General features: G+C 46.0%; 1 protein-coding gene, 1 long non-coding RNA gene and 1 pseudogene across 3 annotated transcripts in view; 1 reads left to right on the forward strand and 2 right to left on the reverse strand.

The window, feature by feature from the left end:
• The window catches only part of LOC111547857, a 42612-nt gene that overhangs the window by 16335 nt on the left and 9759 nt on the right, over positions 1–16518 (forward strand). Inside the window, exon 2 of the long non-coding RNA XR_002733254.1 lies at positions 1972–2096. This is a non-coding gene — a long non-coding RNA (uncharacterized LOC111547857). The remainder of the gene's footprint in view (positions 1–1971; positions 2097–16518) is intronic.
• Positions 170–2614, reverse strand: LOC111547795 (annotated as a pseudogene).
• CRYGB (crystallin gamma B) lies at positions 11674–15723 on the reverse strand. 2 transcript variants are annotated; one of them, XM_023219876.2, is made up of 3 exons: positions 15683–15723; positions 15344–15586; positions 11674–12014 (listed from the first exon to the last, which is right to left on the reverse strand). In XM_023219876.2, the coding sequence occupies exons 1-3, from the start codon at positions 15689–15691 to the stop codon at positions 11739–11741; spliced, it is 528 nt and encodes a 175-aa protein (XP_023075644.1). In that variant the 5' UTR covers positions 15692–15723; the 3' UTR covers positions 11674–11738. The 2 variants fall into 2 exon arrangements, with proteins under 2 accessions (XP_023075644.1, XP_023075645.1); XM_023219877.1 differs by having other exon boundaries at positions 11739–12014; positions 15338–15586; positions 15683–15691.

Here is a 16518-nt window from a genome sequence, read left to right on the forward strand (position 1 = left end):
CAAAAAAAAAAAAAAAAAAAAAAAAGAAAACCACGAGGGTTTAAAGTACGGTGCATGCTGGCACCAGCCTAAGATGGCATTCCCTACCCATGCCCCCTATTTCAGAAGGCTGTGCCTCCTGTATTCCAGGGGTGAGGACGCTTGTAACTCAATCCATAAAGCCTCTGCTCTAACTGGCCACCAGGGCCATTGTCTTCTGACACAGCCTGGCCAGGAGCTCAGTTGTCTGCAGAAGGGAGTTCACTCCTCTGCTGCTTTCATACCAGTGTATCCAATGTATCCAATTTCCTTGACAAACTCCACTTTATCAGTTATTCTGCCATTTGGAAAGTTTTACACACTTGGAAGATATTGCCAATGACATCTTCTGGTGAGTAGCCTAGATGCCATAGGTGAACTGGAGATGCTGACCTGCGGCTGGAGCTAAGAACCACCAGTCAGACAAATGTAGAATTCTAAAACTCTCCTTTATCTTCTTAGACTACTACAACAGCTTCTTCATGATGTCCAAGCCCCCAGTTTGGCCTCTCTCTGATCCTTCCTTGTAGGTTTCCTCGACATGGGCATTCACACAATGCTGGATCACCTCCTTCATGAGCAGGGGTGGGGTTCGTCGCAGACCCTGAACAAATTCTCGCTGTAACTGAAGCCAGATCCCGGGAAGATGGACTGCAAGTTGTTCAGGGCCTGCCTCATGTCTCCCTGGGCCATGAAGATGATGGCTTCTAGGCCAAAGTCAGTGTACAGCACTGTACCCTTCTCTCTAGCATTTATCAACTTTGCACAGGTCTGGGCATCGGTCAGCTTTGTCTAGCGGAGGACTATGCACTGGGATCCAGTAGCCTCAGAACAGAGACGGGAAGGCAGTGAGGCTTCCCTCAGAGGCTGGCATCACCCTATTGGCTCTTTGATTACAAGAATGTAGCTGCATAATCCACACAGCCCAGCCATGCTGGTGGCGCCACTCCTCTTTGGCAGCAGGTGCTTAAGAGAAATGTGGTAAAAACAGGGCTAAATGTCAAAGTATTAACCAAAGTATAAAGTATTGCTTTATAGATTGCTTTTTCTTTTCCAAGCACGAGGGAGGCCATAAAGCTTCACAGGCAAGAGCGTGAGCTTTGGACTCAGGCCGCCGGCACTCAGAAGACCCACTGATTAGCTCCATGACAAATTACATAACCACTCAGAGCATGAGTTATCTCATGGACTATAGTCTGATTAATAAGAAAAAAAGTGAGAAAAAGGAGCAGCCTCTGACATTCGGATGCTGACCTGGCACTCACAGTGAGGACATGTTACTCCCCTGTTAGACATAAACAGTCTCACAGAATAACAACTTCAGACAAGACTACTCCGAGACCATGATGAAACGAGATACAATAAAGCCACTTCTTAACTTTGCCTAAGCACAGACAAAAACAAAGTCAGTGCTCCACTCTCAAAATCCCAAGCCCTCACTCTCTCAAGCAAAATGATTAACTGCTACTTCTTTATGGATTACGGGTTTATCCGTGTTCTGGTCTCCCCTCCCCATGGGTAATATTTCTTGAGGCAACTAATCACAAAATTAATCCTGCTGTCTGCTAACATCTAATCTAGAGCAAACTCCAGATTTTTAAGATCCTTTCCCAAATCACCCAACTGAAGTGCAAATCAGAGGCCTCAGCGGGCACTGCCCCAGCATGGCCTTGGCTGGCCAGGGCTTCCAGATGGGGAAATGATCCTCCAAGGCAGACATCCATGTGCCACAAGCCCTCAGATGAGTCAGTCCAGGCCCAGGAAGACTCTGGACTCACAATGTGTGCTGAGCGTTGGGCCCTTCTGGGCAGATGACAATTCGGTCTGGCTGGGGTAGGAACAGGACACTCGCAGTTTCTTTAAAACTCCACTGGAGATGCTGACCTGCAGCTGGAGCTAAGAACCACCAGTCACACAAATGTAGAATTCTAAAACTGTCCTTCATCTTCTTAGACTACTACAACAGCTTCTTCATGATGTCCAAGCCCCCAATTTGGCCTCTCTCTGATCCTTCATCTATGCTGCTGTCACACTACCCTCACGGTGATCTTATCTGAAGCATTAAAAGCAAGAACACAGTGAGTCATTTTAGAGCAGATTTCCATGGTTCCCCTCAAGGTTTGCTGGACTCCATCAGTTATGCTGTCTGCTTCATCCAGGATGATGATCTTATGCTGACCTTTGGGAAGGATGACTTTTTGTCGAGCAAACATTTCAATTTTATTCCTCGCAAGATCAATGCCCTTGCCATTTGAAGCACTGAGTTCCAGCATGGCATCCTTCAGTGCTGGGTCCAGGATGCTTATAACTTTGTCAGTTCCCACGGGGCCAGCAAAGATGATGTGAGGCATATTCTCTTCTCTTGCAAAGATCTGCAGCCTGCCCATGGTGTATTCATTCCTGACAATTTCATTCAGCTTTACTGGCCTATATTTTTCAACCCCACTCTCATGTCCGAATGTGCCCATTGCTTACGACCTGGGCCCTTGCCATGCAGCTTGCAGTCGTTGGCCCTGCCAGGGGCCTTGCTGGGGGCAGAGGCAGGGTCTTGGGCTTCACACTTGCCTGCAACACCGCTACTCACTTGCACCTCCATTCTCTGGCTCTTTTCATTTTTTTTTTTTTTTTTTTTGAGATAAGGTCTCACTCTGTTTCCCAGGCTGGAGCACAGTAGCGTGATCTTGGATCACTGCAGCCTCTACCTCTCTCGCTCAGGGGATTCTCCCACTTCAGCAGAATTTGGGACCACAGGCGCCTGCTACCACGCCTGGCTAATTTTGTTTATTTTTTTGTAGAGATGAGGTCTCACTATGTTGCCCAGGCTGGTCTCGAACTCCTGGGTTCAAGCAATCCTCCCACCTCAGGCTCCCGAAGTGCTGGGATTACAGGAGTGAGCCACTGCGCCTGGCCCATGCCTCCATTCTCTAGTCTCCTCTTCCCCCATGCATCTCTTATCAGTGGGATACATTCTGAGAAATTTCATTGTTATGTGAACATCATAGAGTGTGCTAACACAAACCTAGATGGATCAGCCTACCACACTAGTATTTGTGTTTCTAAACAAATGTAAACATAGAAAAGGTACAGTAGAAATATGGTATAAACGATAAAAAATTGTACACCTGTATAGGACACTTACCATGAATGGAGCTTGCAAGACTGGAAGTTGTTGTGCGTGAGTCAGTGAGTGAAGGTGAATGAATGTGAAGGCCTAGGACATTACTGTACACCACTGTAGACTTTATACACACTGTGCACTTAGGTACACAACATTTATTTTAAAATGCTTTTCTTTCTTCAATAATAAACTAACATTAGCATACTGTAACTTTGTAACTTCATCAACTTTTAAGCATTTTAAACCTTTTTGACCCTTTTGTAGTAATATTTAGCTTAAAACACAAGCATTGTATAGCTGTACAAACATGTTTTCTTTCTTTTTATCCTTATTATATAAACTTTTTTCTATATATTTTTTAATAGAGATGAGGTTTTGCTATGTTGCCCAGGGTGGTCTCAAACTCCTTGCAAGATTCTCCCTGGGGTCTGAAAGCTTAAGGGGATGAGTAACCCCTCCCTTCTCAGGCCCAGTCCCAAGGTGCAAGGCCATTTGCGTCAGCAGCGTGCACCAGCAAGACAGCAGAAGCAGGAAGAGAGCTGGTTGGAAGATAAGTATCCCTGAAGATCAAGATCTAGAAAGAGGCCATCTGGGTACAACGTAGCAGTTATGTCAGACTAGGACACTTCCTGTTTACAGGAGACTATAAAACCTTTGCGCCATCCTCACTTGGTGCTGACGCCACTTTAGGCCTCACCCCGCCTGCACCCAGGTGCTCATTAAAACAGCATGTTGCTCCACACCTCCTCGTGTTGTCTGTTGATGCGCTCTTGGGATTCGAACTGATACAAGAACCTTCCACTCCTGGGCTCAAGTGATCTGCCTGCCTCGGCCTCCCAACATGTTGGGATTACAGACGTAAATCACCACACCTGGCCTTTTACTTTTAAAAATTTTGTGAAAAACTAAGACACAAACACATGTATTAGTTTAGGCCTACACAGGGTCAGGATCATCAACTTCCACATCTTGTCCCACTGGAAGGTCTTCAGGGGCAAAAACACACATGGAACTGAGAGGTGACAACATGCTAGCAGCCCTCACTCTTGGTGCCTCCTCAGCCTTGGCGTCCACTCTGGCAGCGCTTGAGGAGCCCTTCAGCCTGCCATGGCACTGTGGGAGCTCCTCTCTGGGCTGGCAGAGGCCAAGGCCGGAGCCGGCTCCCTCTGCTTGCTGGGAGGTGTGGAGGGAGAGGCGTAGGCGGGAGCCGGAGCTGCGCACAGGGATCACAGGCCAGTGCGAGTTCTGGGTGGACATGGGCTCGGCGGGCCCATACTCAGAGCGGCAGGCGGGGGCTGCCAGCCCCCGGCACTGAGGGTCTTAGCACCTGGGCCAGCAGCTGCAGAGGGTGCGCTGGGTCCCCTAGCAGTGCTGGCCTGCTGGCACAGTGCTTGAATTCTCAGTAGGCCTCAGCTTCCTCCCCGAGGGGCAGGGCTCGGGACCTGCAGCCTGCCATGCTCGAGCCACCCCGACCCCCACCCCACTGCTGCCCACCACCCAGGCTGTCCGCTCCTGCGCAGCAGGAGCCTCCCCTGCCAGCGCCGCCCCCTGCTCTGTGGCGCCTAGTCCCATCAGCCGCCCAAGGGCTGAGAAGTGCGGGTGCACTGTGTGGGACTGGCGGGCAGCTCTGCCTGCAGCCCTGGTGCAGGATCCACCACGTGAAGCCAGCTAGGCTGCTGAGTCTATTGAGGACTTGGAGAACTTTTATATCTAGCTAAGGGATTGTAAATACACCAATCAGCACCCTGTGTTTAGCTCAAGGTTTGTAAATACACCAGTCAGTACTCTGTAACTAGCTAACCTAGTGGTGACTTGGAGAACTTTTCTGTCTAGCACTCTGTTGCTAAAGGATTGTAGATGCACCACTGGGCACTCTGTGTCTAGCTCAGGGTTTGTAAATGCACCAATCAGTACTTTGTGTCTAGCTCAGGGTTTGTAAATACACCAATCAGTAGGCTGTGTCTAGGTAACCTAGTGGGGACTTGGAGAGCTTGTCTGTCCAGCACTCTGTGTCTAGCTAAAGGATTGTGAGTGCACCAATCAGCACTCTGTGTCTAGCTCAGGGATTGTAAATGCACCAATCAGCACTCTGCCACAATGGACCAATCAACTCTGTGTAAAATGGACCAATCAGCTCTCTGTAAAACGGACCAATCAGCTCTCTGTAAAATGGACCAATCAGCAGGATGTGGGTGGGGTCAGACATGGGAATAAAAGCAGACTGCACGAGGCGGCCGTGGCAAATGGCTTTGGTCTCTTTAGGTGGTGTGGAAGCTTTATTATTTTTTTAGCTGTTTACCATGACTGTGGCAGGTGCTAATTATTTGGGTCTGTGCTACCTTTATGAGCTGTAACACTCACCAGGAACGTCTGCAGCTTAACTCATGAAGCCCGCAAGACCACAAACCCACCGGGAAGAACTAACAGGTTCAGACGCACCGCCTTTAAAGAGCTGTAACACCGTGAAGGTCTGCAGCTTCGCTCCTGTTCAGCAAGACCAGAAACCCACCAGAAGAAAGAAGCTCCAGACACATCTGAACGTCTGAAGGAACAAACTCTGGACACACTGTGTTTAAGAACTGCAACTTAATTCACTGTGAGGGTCTGCTGCTTCATTGTTGAAGTCAGTGAGACCAAGAACGCACCAATTCTGGACACAGAGTTTTTGTCACCTCTGATAATGATTTCTTCTGTAATACCTGGTGAAGGCTCTGCTTGAGGCTGTTTACAGTTAATTTTTTTTTTTTAAATATGAGTAGGAAGATAGTACTTCAAAGTGATGACAAAAAGTATAGTATAGCAAGCCGGGCGGGGTGGCTCATGCCTGTAATCCCAGCACTTTGGGAGGTTGAGGTGGGCAGATCACCTGAGATCAGGAGTTCGAGACCAACCTGGCCAACGGGGTGAAACCCCATCTCTACTAAAAATACAAAATTAGCCAGGCGTGGTGGTGCACATCCGTCATCCAAGCTTCTCGGGAGGCTGAGACGGGAGAATCACTTGAACCTCGGAGGCAGTGGTTGCGGTGAGCTGAGATCACAGCCTTGCACTCCAGCTTGAGCAACAAGAGTGAAACTCCATGTTAAAACAAGAAAAAAAGTATGTATAGTAAATCCATAAGTAACATATTTGCTTATTAAGTATAATGTAATGTATATAATTGTATATGGTATGCTTTTATACTACTGACAGCACAGGTGGTTTATTTGCACCAGCATTATCAGATTTGTGAGTAATGTGTTGCACTAAGATGTTACACCATGACGACATTAGGCAAAAGGTATTTTACAACTCTATTGTAATCTTATGGGACTACTATTATATATGTGGTCCATCAATGTATATGCCATAATGACCAAACATAGTTATGCAGTGGTGTGCTTGACTGTGTGCTTGGTTAAATGAGCAGAGGTCATTTAGGTGGTAACCATGTAGACCAAAGTGTCCCAAAGAGAATGGATAAGGGACCAAGGATCACTGTGACAGAGACCCTAGCATCTAGTTGTCTTTCTCAGTTTGTCTTTGATGACCATGTAATGAAGGACAAGAAGACGGGGTAATCATCGACCCACCTCTGCTTGAGTCCTAATAATAGTCCTCTTGGAAAAAATTGACAATGCATTTCTTTAAGCAGCAGGTGGTTGTGATTGACACTTTTGCTTTGACAAACTCACGAAGAAGAAAATAATTGACCTTCCAAGGACAGAAAGAGTGAGAATGGGACGTATACTAACATCAGCACCTAAACCCATGGTAGCAGGGCAGGAAAATTGTAGAAGCAGCCCCTAATGAGGGAAACTCTTTGAGGGCATTAACTCAGCACAACAGTTCTTGGCACTCCTTTATGTAATAGCTGCTACTTCAGTATCTTTGCTTGGTGGGCCTTTTATAAGATTAAACAGGCAAGAGGACATCATAAATTCAAAGGGAGGAAAGAGGGAAAAAAGGAAGAAAAAGACTTAAATCTGGACAAACTAGGCTATGCAGGAAAAGGTGGTGTGTGTAGGGTACCTGGAATGTAGAGTACGAAGGTTATCTCAAATTGTTGGTTCATCTCAATGGGGAAAAGATTAGTGGGATTCTATAGATTATCTCTTCTTCCATTCCACTCTTTGAGGCCCCAGGATTTACTTTAAACAGAGGAGGAAGAGGTGGAGTGAAGGATAGAATTAGGAGCAGCTAGTTTGGGCATAATCTCTTCCCCAGCATTCCCCAGAATTGGCTTTCTTTGTATGTTGGATTTAGGAGGAGAACATCTTTTTCTTTGCCTGTATCCAAGGGATAGGAGCAACACATTTCTAAGAATAATGACTTGATCAAAGAGATGTGGGGATCTAATCCCTTTCAGTTCAGATGTTTTAGAATAATTTTCATTACTTTTATTTTTAGAGATAGAGTCTCTGTTGCCCAGTCTGGAGTGCGGTGATGTGATATCAGCTCACTGCAACCTCTGCCTCCCAGGTTCAAGTGATTCTCGTGCTTCAGCTTCCGTAGTAGCTGGGATTACAGGCATGTGCCATCACGCCCAGCTAATTTTTGTATTTAAATTTTGTAGAAACGGGGTTTCGGCATGTTGGTCAAGCTGGTCTCAAACTACTGGCCTCAAGTGATCTGCCTGCCTTGGCTTCCCAAAATGTTGGGATTACAGCTGTAAGCCACTTTGCCCAGCCAAAATATGTGATTTTATGTCTTCTAGGAAAATGGTGTAAAATTCAGCACTTTAAGGAGCTTTTGGTTTTCTAAATTATGTTTGACATATGATTGTTGACAAACAGGACTCTGAAGCCATCACTATTATTGCGAGTTTGAAGGTTAAAGAACTGAGATTTAGGAAGAGTAACACTAAATAATTCTAGATTCTGACGATTTTTCAGGAAATAAATCTTTATATATATTTGTATTATCTCTATATATACACGCATACAGTAGACTAAACTGTAACACACACACACACACACACAGAGTTAGGCTAAACATGCATTCCGGTTTGCCTAGAACAGTCTTGGTTCATGCCTCTTGTCCCAGTGTAATTATTAATAATATATACTTTCACCCTCAAAAATGACCCAGAGTAGGCCGGGCGCGGTGGCTCATGCATGTATTCCCAGCACTTTAGGAGACTGAGGTGGGTGGATCACCTGAGGTCAGGAGTTCGAGACCAGCCTGGCCAACATGGTGAAACTCTGTCTCCACTAAAAATACAAACATTAGCTGGATGTGGTAGTGCGCGCCTATAGTCCTGGCTACTTAGGAGGCTGAGGCAGGAGAACTGCTTGAACTGGGAGGCTTGCAGTGAGCTGAGATTGTGCCACTGAACTCCCTCCCAGGTGGCAGAGTGAGACTCCATCTCAAAAAAAAAAAAAAAAAAAAAAATAGACAATAAAAAAGAAACCCCAGAAACCCAAAACCAAAACAAATGACCAAATTTGTGGCTGGGTGTGGTGGTTCACACCTGTAATTCTGGCACTTTGGGAGGCCCAGGCAAGAGGATTGCTTGAGCTCTGGAGTTTGAGACCAGCCTGGGCAGCATGGCAAGACCCTGTCTCTACTAGAAATAGAAAAATTAGCTGAGCTGTAATCCCAGCTATCTGGGAGGCTGAGGTGGGAGGATCGCTTGAACCCTGGAGATGCAGGCTGCAGTGGGCTGTGATTGTGCCACTGCACTCCAACCTGGGTGACAGAGTGAGATCTTGTCTCAAATAAATAACCCAATTTAAGAAACAAATTATACACTAGTCTATTTATAAGCCCCTTGGGTGTTGGATATAGAGACCTTGAGCACATGGGATGGATGAGGGTTCTATAAAAAATGAACAGGGCTGGGCATGGTGGCTCACGCCTGTAATCCCAGCACTTTGGGAGGCCGAGGTGGGTGGATCACCAGAGGTCAGGAGTTTGAGGCCAGTCTGGCCAGCATGGTGAAACCTCTGTCTCTACTAAAAATACAAACATTAGCTGGGCATGGTGACCGGTGCCTGTAGTCCCAGCTACTCGGGAGGTTGAGGCAGGAGAATCGCTTGAACGTGGGAGGCAGAGGTTGCGTTGAGCCAAGATCGTGCCATTGCACTCCAGCCTGGGGAACAAGAGTGAAACTCCATCTCAAAAAAAAAAAAAAAAAAAAAAATATGAACAGCCCTGTGGGTTTGGCTACCAGCCAAGAAGAGAGGAACAAGAAAGGGAGAGAAGGCAGACCACCCAGAAGTAGGTTGAAGCCTATGGGGCAATCTAATATTACATTTGCGTCAATGTACTGTTATGATGTAAACTTGCACTGTGCTCCCATACCCTTTATTATAAAGCCAGCTGCACACATCAGTACCTCATGTGAGAGATGGTTCAGAAGTTAAAGGAAAAGGAGCTCTGTCCTGCATGTGGGTCAGCGTGGTGCATGAGGACAGAATAGCAGCACACATAGGAGGGCAAGATGCCCCACCCAAAGCTGAGGCAGGAGTTCAGAGTGAGGGGCTCCTGAGAGAAGCATAAGCGACTCATTCCTTTTCCAGAATTACCAAAGACATTAGGTTATGGATATGTTGGTGGAAGTGGGTACACAAAGCTCTCACCTCATGTAAGATGGGATTTGAGGCAATTCATTAGAATCTCAAAGGATGGAGTGCTTCCAATAAATTTTGATCTGAAGCCATTTATTTGTTTTATTGATGAACTTTATATGGAACATCCACAAAACTTTATTTAATTGGCCGGGCGCGGTGGCTCAAGCCTGTAATCCCAGCACTTTGGGAGGCTGAGACGGGCGGATCACGAGGTCAGGAGATCGAGACCATCCTGGCTAACATGGTGAAACCCCGTCTCTACTAAAAAATACAAAAAACTAGCCAGGCGAGGTGGCGGGCGCCTGTAGTCCCAGCTACTTGGGAGGCTGAGGCAGGAGAATGGCGTAAACCCAGGGGGCGGAACTTGCAGTGAGCTGAGATCCGGCCACTGCACTCCAGCCTGGGCGACAGAGCGAGACTCCGTCTCAAAAAAAAAAAAAAAACTTTATTTAATTTCTGCAGGATGTTGTTGAGGATGGTGTTTACTTAGTACTCTCCTTATGAGGACTCACAAGAAAACTTTCTTTTAGGTTTTGGTACTGACATTGATTAGGCTTGTCTTGAATAATTAATTGTCAAATCTTGTTTTCTTCTCTGCCTTGATGGCTGCTAGATCCAAGTCTGGATCTATCTACACTGAACACGGCACCTCACAGCATGCAACTCGGGTTCGAACTTCACGCTTGGCTCCATCTCATCTCTCCTACTCTTGTTTTGCCTCTGATCCACTTTCCTCATTCACTTATTTTGAATTTTTAAATTTTTAAAATTTATTGTACCATAATTTTTTATTAGCAACTTTGAGTCTTTTTTTTTGTTGTTTTTTTGGAAGAGATGAGCTCTTGCTCTGTTGCTCAGGCTAGGCTTGAACTCCTGGGCTCAAACATTATCTTCCCGCCTCAGCCCCCTGAGTAGCTGAGACTGCAGGTGTATGCCACTGTGCCTGGCTAACCTTAATTCATTTTTAAAAACCAAAGAAAACAAACATACACTCAAACGAAGTTTTCCAGAAAATTTCAATTGCTTATTTTCTACTTAGTATTATTTTCTTCTTTTTTTCTGAGATGGAGTCTTGCTGTGTCTCCCAGGCTGTAGTGCAGTGCCACAATCTCTGCTCACTGCAGCCTCTGCCTCCTGGGTTCGACCAATTCTCCCGCCTCAGCCTCCTGAGTAGCTGGTATTACAGGCACATGCCACCATACCAGGCTAATTTTTGTATTTTATTTTTAGTAGAGACGGGGTTTCACTATGTTGGCCAGGCTGGTGTTGAACTCCCAACCTTGTGATCTGCCCACCTTGGCCTCCCAAAGTGCTGGGATTACAGGCGTGAGCCACGACACCTGGCCACTTTGTATTATTTACTATGTGTAATCATAATACTTTACTCTCTATTGAAATGACATGAGGCTGAGTTTCCCTGTGCACATGTGGTTTTTGTAAATGTCCTGAAATTCTTCCACAAAGCACCTATAGCGAAAACAGTGAATTCTATTTGGACTGAAAATCTCACAGTGCAATGAGATATTGGCAGTGGAAGTGAGAGGAAAGGGATGGTGACTGTTAGGAGGATAGGAGTGCAATAGGTAAGAGTGGTGGACCAGCTCATTTATATTTGTTTGTTTATGGAGCTAAGGTAGGAGTCCAGATGCTGAGAACAACTTTCCTCATCAGCTAAGGCTTGGACTATTATGGAAGACAATAGGAATAACCTGGAGGGATAACTTGGAGGTGTTTCAAAAAGTACAAATTCACCACCGTAGCTGCAAATCTGGCCTTGTGAGACTAACTACAAATGGCCTGAGCCCAAGTGAACTGAGTTTTTATTTGAGCCTACATGTTTGTCATTAGAAGAGTGCTGGAAATAATATCCCTGCATTATTCCCCTTATAAAAGATTGCTTCCCATCTTGAAAACATGTTAGTATGTTTGGCTGAGTGCCATTATCACTTATAAATGCTTAATAGATAGACAGGGCTCTACTAGTGCCAGAAACACAAGCTAAATATTTTATTAGATTTTAAAGGAGAAAAGTGGAGAATGTAAATACTTCAGTACAAATCCATGACTCGTCTAAGAGAGCCAACTTTGGCATTTGGAGCCCCCCAGTCAAGAAACCTCCTGTACTCCCCTGGCCTCAGCAGATACTGCCTCCCCCTGTAGTTGGGCATCTCGTACAGGATCCAGCTGCCCTCCAGCACATTGAGGGAGTGAATTTCGGTGAGGTGGAAGCGGTCCTGAACAGAGAGACAGTCGTCTGTGAGCTCTGACATTTGTCCTCTCAATTCATCTCTTTCGTAGATCTTCATTCTGTAAGTGCCAGAGTGCTGGAGTGGCAGACAGAAAAGCAAGAGTAAACGAACAAAAATAGTTGGAAATTAAAGCTCCAGTCCCTACACGTCCCTGGCCACACCTCCCCAGAAGTTCTCCCAGGCCAAGTTTGCTTCTAGAACAACCACGTTGCAAAGTTAAGGAGCTGTCCCACGCCCAGTCACCCACCGCTGAGTCTAATGATTCATAGTCGGAGCTAGGTCTTCGGGAATTAAGATTTGCTTACAATAAAATTTATCACATCACTTTAGTCCCTGTTATTTGAGAAAGCCTTTCTCAAAGGAGAAAACTGAGAGTCATTGGAAAGCTAAGGGTCATATTATGTATATACAGTGAAAGGAAAATAAATCTTTGGACCCCAAAATCACTAAGCTAAAGGAAAAAGTCAAGCCGGGAACTGCTTAGGGCAAACCTGCCTCCCATTCTATTCAAAGTCACCCCTCTGAGGCTCACCTGAGACAAATGCATCTCTTATTGCTTCCTTTCCCCTACTGTTTATGCAAAGATGCGGATTCATCCAGCTGGACTAAATTGTGTATTTAGCGGAAAGCTGATCAAGGACTCAAAAGAATCTTTTGTCTCTTATCTACCTTTTTTTTTTTTGAGACAAGAGTTTCGCTCTTGTTGTCCAGGCTGGAGTACAATGGCGCAATCTCAGCTCACTGCAACCTCTGCCTTCTGGGTTCAAGTGATTCTCCTGCCCCAGCCTCCCAGGTAGCTGGGATTACAGGCGCACACCACCACACTCAGCTAATAGTTTATATTTTTAGTAGAGACAGGGTTTTACTATGTTGGCCAGGCTGGTCTTGAACTCTGTCAGGAGTTCAGGCAATCCACCCACCTCAGCCTCCCAAAGTGCTGGGATTACAGGGGTGAGTCACGTGCCCGGCTCTGTCTCTTATCTACGTCTAACCAGGAAGCCCCTACTTCCTGTCTTACCAGACTGAACCAATTTACATCTTACACATATTGATTGATGTCTCATGTCTCCCTAAAATGTATGAAAGGCAAACTGTACCCCCAACTACCTTGGGCACATGTCTCGGGACTTTCTGAGACTGTGTCATCGGTGCGTCCTCAACCTTGGCAAAATAAACTTTGTTTGTTTGTTTGTTTTGAGATGGAGTTTTGCTCTTGTTGCCCAGGCTGGAGTGTAATGGCGTGATCTCGGCTCACCGCAACCTCTGCCTCCCAGGTTCAAGCAATTATCCTGCCTCAGCCTCCCGAGTAGCTGGGATTACAGGCATGCGCCACCATGCCTGGCTAATTTTGTATTTTTAGTAGAGTTTTCTCCATGTTAGTCAGGCTGGTCTCAAACTCCCGACTTCAGGTGATCCACCAGCCTTGGCCTCCCAAAAGTGCTGGGATTACAGGCGTGAGCCACCACGACCAGCCTTGGCAAAATAAACTTTCTAAATTGAGACCTGTCTCAGATATTTGGGGTTCACTATTATACACACACACACACACACACACACATCTATATTTGTTTCTTGAGATGGCCTCCCTCTGTCACCTAGGCTGGAGTGCAGTGGCATGATCATGGGTCCCAGGCCCCTCAACCTCCTGGGCTCAAGTGACCCTCCCACCTCAGCCTCCCGAGTAGCTGGGACTACAGGCATGCACCACCCCATCTGGCTAATTTTCAGTTCAAATTTCTTTTTTCTTTTTTTCTTTTTTTGAGACGGAATCTTGCTCTGTCACCCAGGCCGGAATGCAGTGGCACAATCTCGGCTCATTGCAACCTACCCTTCCTGGGTTCAAGTGATTCTCCTGCCTCAGCCTCCCAAGTAGCTGAGACTACAGGCGTGTGCCACCACGCCCAGCTGATTTTCGTATTTTTAGAAGAGAGGGGGTTTCACCATATTGGCCAGGGTGGTCTTGAACTCCTGACCTCCTGACCTTGGCCTCCCAAAGTGCTGGGATTACAGGCGTGAGCCACCACACCTGGCCTTCAGTTCAAATTTCAACCTATTTGACTTTTAAGCTTCCTTTTTGGCCTCCTGCTCTCAACTTATTTATTTCCCTCAGCAGCAAGTATCACCTTCATTAAGTTCTGTTTTTATGACACTGTATCCCATGCCTCCCACATGCCACAATTCTAAGAACTCTGCAGTCACTCCTCAGAATATATGGAATCTCAAACTTTAGTTTCAGATTTGGCCTTTTCTCTAATTTATACCTCTAAGTGAGCTAATAGGTACTGACCATTAAATTAGAATAGAAACCAGAAGACAGGATCCTATCTTCTCAGGAGGAATAATTAAATAGAAAAGTAAGACAAAGCAAGCAAAGATTTGTTGTTGTTGTTAGAGATGGAGTCTCGCTCTGTCGCCAGGCTGGAGTGCAGTGGCATGATCTTGGCTCACTGCAACCTCCACCTCCCAGGTTCTAAGCAATTCTCCTGCCTCAGCCGCCTGAGTAGCTGGTATTACAGGAGCACATCACCACACCCAGCTAATTTCTGTGTTTTTAGTTGAGACGGAGTTTCACCATGTTGACCTGTCCTCGTAGAGATCAAAGAGCTTTGATATCTTGACCATGTGATCCGCTGGCCTCGGCCTCCCAAAGTGCTGGGGTTACAGGTGTGAGCCACCGCACCAAGCCGCAAAAGTATTTTTTAATCAATTACACGGTCCCAGGTTATATTTATACATTTTGATATATTTGATTTCTGACTTGATATAGCTTGAAATGAACATTTAATACATTTTATCTTGAATAGATGGTAAATTTAGTCTCCTCCATGTCCTGCTTTTTCTTAATTAGTCTTTGCTCTTTCAGCTTTTTGATTATGTTTAAAATATAAAATCTGGGAGCATATGATTTTTAAAAAACTGACACAGTTCATGAAGAACGGCTTCCCATCTGAGACACCCTTCTAGACTGGCCTGCATGTACTGTGTCACTTCCATTTTCTGTCCTCTAGTTAGAAATATTAGGTTTCAGAATAATGTGATTAAATAGGCCGGATGTGATGGTTCACACCTGTAATCCCAGCACTTTGGGAGGCCGAGGCAGGCAGATCACTTGAGGCCAGGAGTTCGAGATCAGCCTGGGCAACATGGTGGAACCCCGTCTCTACTACAAATACAAAACAATTAGCTGGGCATGGTGGCATATGCCTGCAGTCCCAGCTACTTGGAAGGCTGAGGCAGGATAATCACTTGAACCCCAGGAGGCAGAGGTTGCAGTGAACTGAGATCGTGCCATTGTACTCCAGCCTGGGGGACAGAGCGAGACTCCGTCTCAAGAAAAAAAAAAAATATCATTAAATAGCTTTTATTTCCAAAAAGATGGAAGGCAAAGACAGAGCCACACTCACCGGGGGGATAAGGTGGCAGGAGCGGATGGAGTCGCTGAGGCCCATCCATTGCTGGTAGTTGGGGTACTCCCCTCGCCGCAGGAAGTACTGGTGGCCCTGGCAGTTGGGGTGCTCATAGATCATCCAGCAGCCGCTCTCCACCCGGATGGAGTTGCAGCGGCTGAAATAGGGTTGTAGGTTGGGGCAGTCCGTGGTACATTCATAGCTGCGGCCCTGGAAGGCCCTGTCCTCGTAGAAGGTGATCTGAAAAATGGAAGATAATGGGAGCATGGAATGATTGGCCCCCACTGAGGTCACTGCATTAGGGCCAAGGCTGAGTATCCGGTACCCAGGACTTACCTTTCCCATTTTGAAGGAAGTAAGCAGATGTTTTCTGGTTGCTGTGTGGGACTGGGGGAATGTCACTGTATATATAGCAGCCCTGACTGCTGCCTCCACAGGAAATCACACAAAAGGGCCCATTACGGTGAGTAAGGGGATTTGCAAGCTCGTCCCTCTCCCTCCCCCGTCACTGGGGTTGGCTGAATGGTTTACTCTCATTCTTTCTGGTAGGTTCGGGTTGTTCTAATTCACTAAAGCTGATGTTGCCATCGAAATGAATAGAGTACACTTTTGAGCAAAAGGATGGGCGAAATTCTGTCTCTGTGCTTTTCTTTTATAGTTTGCTTAATTGACTTCTCAAAGGCCATTAAACTAAGTAATGAATTCTGCTCAGGGACGGGTGGGTGTTTTGTGTGTGTGTGTGTTACTTTTAAAAGCCAGAATTTAAATAATAAGCAATCTTAAAGAAGAGGAAATCAAGTGAAGTAATTTGTGAAAGGGCATTAAAAACCATAAAGCTTAGTTCAAATTCAAAATTCTGTGATCAGTCAGACGAGGTGGCACACACCTATAATCCCAGCACTTTGGGAGGCTGAGGCAGGCGGATTGCTTGAGCTCAGGAGTTAGAGACCAGCCTAGGTAACATGGTGAGACCCCGTTTCTACAACAAATACAAAAATTATCCCTGCATAGTGGCACATACCTGTAGTCCCAGCTACTTGGGAGACTGAGGTGAGAGGATCGCTTAAGCTCAGGAGGTCGAGGTTGCAGTGATCCGTGATTGCACCGCTGGACTCCAGCCTGAGCAACAGAGCAAGACCCTGTCTCAAAAAAAAAAAAAAAAAAAATCTGTG

Source organism: Piliocolobus tephrosceles, chromosome 11 (assembly GCF_002776525.5).
Source record: "Piliocolobus tephrosceles isolate RC106 chromosome 11, ASM277652v3, whole genome shotgun sequence".
Taxonomy (NCBI): domain Eukaryota; kingdom Metazoa; phylum Chordata; class Mammalia; order Primates; family Cercopithecidae; genus Piliocolobus; species Piliocolobus tephrosceles.

Coding starts and splice junctions, on each gene's coding strand:
- CRYGB (XM_023219877.1), bottom strand. Junction 12,015..15,337: donor ACCTTATCCCCCCGGTGAGT/GTGGCTCTGTCT, acceptor CTGCCACTCCAG/CACTCTGGCACTTACAGAAT.